The following is a 3,750-nucleotide window of genomic DNA, read 5'->3' on the forward strand; positions in this document are numbered from 1 at the left end:
CCGTAGATACTCTTTCATAATTCTCGACCGATTTGCGACACTATTTTTCGCGACACTCAAATTATACCGATCAGTATTTTGAGAAAATCAACCTGTTTATCTTTTGATTGTTTTCCATTTTTAGTTTGGCTTTTAGCAATGATTTTCTCTTTCTCAATGAGGTGTAAATGTAGTTTGAACATAAATAAATAAAACGATTGATCGATATTGCAATTCGTAGCTGGAAAAGGATAGCAATTTCATAGGATACCTTAAAAATATATACAGTATACAGTACATACCCTCCTGTAATCATAAAATACATAAAAACATATTGCGAATATCGTTCAACGATTGTAGATACGTTTCCATGTTAGGTGATCAAAACGTCAGAAAAAACACAAGAGTATTAGCCACTTGAATGAATAATTAGAATTCTATATAATTAAGCAACTAGAATAGTGTCTGGATTTCAAATTTTCTTTTATTTCATGTACATACGCACATGCAAAATCATAATATCATGAAATATTATTTCACTTTCTGAGATTATGGTTTGACTTAAAATAAAATAAAATTTCTTATAAGGAAAATACCTTTAGATACATAATCAAATAAAAACATATTAATAGAATTAAAGCAAAATATTAAACCAAAAATACTGTATGATACAAATTTAATCTTTTAAATCAGAAAGATGAAAATTAGCATTAAAATATAACATTATCTTGTAAGTTTATGCATATGTACGTCTCAAAACATATGTCTATTAATGTGTGCGCAAACATCCGTAAAAGATTAATCATAATATGAACATAACACTTAAAAATGAACGAAATAAAAGTATCTTTTATTTTAATTGTAAGTGTTCTTAGACCTAAGACATAGAAAATATTTCAAATAGTGTTATAATTTTGGTAAAAAGAAAAGATTTACTTTACTGTAAGCATGTAAGATCTACCTACTAATAATGAATGGCATTATACATAACAAACTTACAAAGCACGAATAAATCATTTTACTAGTAGATTAACTTACTCTTTTAATAAGGCTACAGGGAAAATATAATTATGCACTTAAGATTTTTATAACCACCCATTTTTAACATAAAAAAGAAAAGTATTGATTTATCCAATATTCGTATATTTTTGTCTGATAGTTTCTTTTTTTTTTGTTTTTTTTTTTAAATAATCCGTTGTCCTTATTATTAAAATAAATAAATTTAAGCTTAGGGCTGCTCTGGTGGAGCAGCATCGGGAGATGTAGAAAGCAGTGATGGTTGCGGGCTTACTTGAGCCACTGTGGTTGGTCTTATCGACAGCAATTGAATAGCTTCAAGTAATCCATCTTGACTGGACAAAGGCATAGGCCAGTTTCCTCCATCTGAAAGGACTTTTAAAAGTAAAAATGTACTTGGATTTCAATAAAATTGTGGTTACCCGAAGTGTGAGAGGTATAACGTTCGGAACTTGACATTTTGAAGCTGGCAGCCTTTACGGTGTTCATTGGCATTATTCTAGTTTGGTTCCAAGTCACAGTATTCTTGTCCGTTTTGGTAGCCTCCCATGGCATTGACCATCGTCTCATCTGGCTCTCGGGGTCCGTAGTGATTCCATCTATCACCTCTCCGGCGGCAGCTTCCGACCAACGTCGCTGGCCGTTTAATGGAAAGAGTGGAAAGCTTAAGGACGATTTGACGTTCCGGTGAAATGGCATCTTCATGGACAGTAATTGTCCAGGATTTGGCAAGGGACCGCGTGTGTGCTCAAAAATAGCCTGCATAGGATTTGAATCGCAGAAATGCAGTTGAGGCGATGGGCCACGTTGTTGATCAGTTGGAGCTAAATAAATAGGTTTCTTTTGAGAATTATATTTAGAAAATAATGTATAAGTTACCTGGCTCTGAAATTCCACTGGCAATTGGGCGTTGGTCGGTTAATGAGTTTCCCCTGGAGGATTCTACCTTGGAACTTGGTCCGCACAAGTTCGGCGATGGTGTCTGTGACCGTTGATCATATTGGCTTCTGAAAATTGGTATTATTTCAGTTGAAATATTTTATTTAATGTAAAAAATTGACTAGCCTACCTCTGCTTCATTACACTGCAGTCTTGTTCATGAGGAAATCCCACTGGGGCTTGGCAAACAAAGCAGCATGTTAGTGACGAAAATGCATCGTAGCTGGCGGCACAGAACTGATGTTGAATATTTATTACGGCCTGGGCATTTTCCAAAATGATGATTTCGTTGTGCTCCCGGAGCCGCTTCTGCTCCAATTCCGCATTGGAAGCCTGTTCCACTGCGTTTAATCCAAAATATGCAGAGTGATAGGAAGTTAATACAAAATTAAACAGACTTCATAAATGAAACGCAAAACTTAATATTAAATGAAAGGTTGGGGAGAATGGGGTGATGTCGTCCTTTAAGGTCCTTCTCTGTTAGATAAATAATGAAATCAATACTTTGCATGTGACTAAAAAATGAAAAATGAAATGAAATCATATGAAAAGCAAAATAAAATGTTATAAAATTATAAATTATATAATCTGGCAGATTATATACTTCAATAGAATATTTTTCAGGATCCTATACCTACCCCATGATCCTGTGGCAAAGTCCTGTAGAATAGCAAGCATGTGAGTTTTTACCGTGCCTGTGGCTACAGTTGTTGCCCTAAAAAAGTATATAAAACATTTATTATGTGTTAATTATAAGTATTTTGTTTGCTTTACCTGGCTAGATCGTTCCATGAATTCGTGAGGTATGAAGTAGTATAGTTATTAAACATTGGCTTTTCGGTTTGAGACCACTGCTCTAGAACCGCTATTGAATGGGCCAATTTGGAGCCGGCGGTACACAGATTATTCAAAGCACTCAAGTAGTTTATCCAGGCGGCAGAGCATTCGCCCAAAGCTGTTTTGGCGGACATTGAGGAGTTACTTCCACTACTGGAAGTAGCCGAATGCCCGGAATTATTGCAGAGTTCCTCCATGGCTAGGATTTCCAGTAGAGTTACAGTAAATCTCTATGATTATATTTTAAGAAAATAATATGTTTTTGTTATTAAATCAGTGACTAGGAATTTTATCATAAAGTTCCAAGTAACAAGAATGATAAATATTTAATCAACTAATTGGTAAAAAACGATTTGTTGCTACTCACTGGAAGGAGTCACTTTCGTCGAGGTAATTCAATTAAACCGCTTTAAGTTATAATCTATAAAATATGATTTCGGAAAAATAATGTATTACTTATTAACTTTTAAACATTGTTTTGTTAAATTTTTTGTTTTAAAATAACTTTTGAAAGCATTAATAAGTAAAATGGATGGCTCCTTTTTCTTTTGGGTTGTCACTTTTATAGAACCATGGAAATATACAAAAAATATTTCCATACTATAGTTGACAATGTACATTGGCTAATAAATTAAGAATATTAATAAACTAATTGAAAATACTGCTGTTATCACATACACAAACTTTCTTGTAAAAAAAGCACTAAAAGTTTTTGCCGGTGGTCCAGATGTAGTGTGACCGAAACTTATTTATTAAGAAATCCCAACAACTTAAATTTTACAATATTCAGGAATTTCGTTTGAAATAAGGATAATCATTACAAATTGCATAGAACATTTAATAATTTACTTTTAATTATAAACGTAACATAAATATAAAACTTAAAATATATTTGCATTATTCAAAAAAAGGACTCGCTTAACAGTATTTTTAAAAATATACTGAAAGAGGTATAATGGTTTCAGTTCACACTAAACA

General features: G+C 32.9%; 1 protein-coding gene across 2 annotated transcripts; it reads right to left on the bottom strand.

Moving 5' to 3' along the window:
* Positions 1-1,101: 1,101 nt before the first annotated feature.
* Positions 1,102-3,581, bottom strand: LOC108128424 (uncharacterized). 2 transcript variants are annotated; one of them, XM_017246020.3, is made up of 8 exons: positions 3,451-3,581; positions 3,140-3,193; positions 2,710-3,002; positions 2,574-2,650; positions 2,066-2,276; positions 1,876-2,003; positions 1,419-1,820; positions 1,102-1,362 (listed from the first exon to the last, which is right to left on the bottom strand). In XM_017246020.3, exons 3-8 carry the CDS (start codon positions 2,967-2,969, stop codon positions 1,208-1,210), a joined length of 1,233 nt encoding a protein of 410 aa, XP_017101509.1. In that variant the 5' UTR covers positions 2,970-3,002; positions 3,140-3,193; positions 3,451-3,581; the 3' UTR covers positions 1,102-1,207. The 2 variants fall into 2 exon arrangements, with proteins under 2 accessions (XP_017101509.1, XP_043067773.1); XM_043211838.2 differs by having other exon boundaries at positions 2,066-2,294.
* Between the last annotated feature and the right edge of the window lie 169 nt (positions 3,582-3,750).

This window comes from Drosophila bipectinata, chromosome 3L (genome assembly GCF_030179905.1).
Source record: "Drosophila bipectinata strain 14024-0381.07 chromosome 3L, DbipHiC1v2, whole genome shotgun sequence".
Lineage (NCBI taxonomy): Eukaryota > Metazoa > Arthropoda > Insecta > Diptera > Drosophilidae > Drosophila > Drosophila bipectinata.

Bases quoted from the DNA above. Each gene is read 5' to 3' on its own strand.
- LOC108128424 (XM_043211838.2), bottom strand. From the start codon at position 2,969: ATGGAGGAACTCTGCAATAATTCCGGGCATTCGGCTACTTCCAGTAGT. The intron at 2,651-2,709 runs GTAAAGCAAACA...ATACTTTTTTAG, and splicing joins TCATGGAACGATCTAGCCAG to GGCAACAACTGTAGCCACAG. The intron at 1,363-1,418 runs GTAACCACAATT...AAGTCCTTTCAG, and splicing joins TTATACCTCTCACACTTCGG to ATGGAGGAAACTGGCCTATG.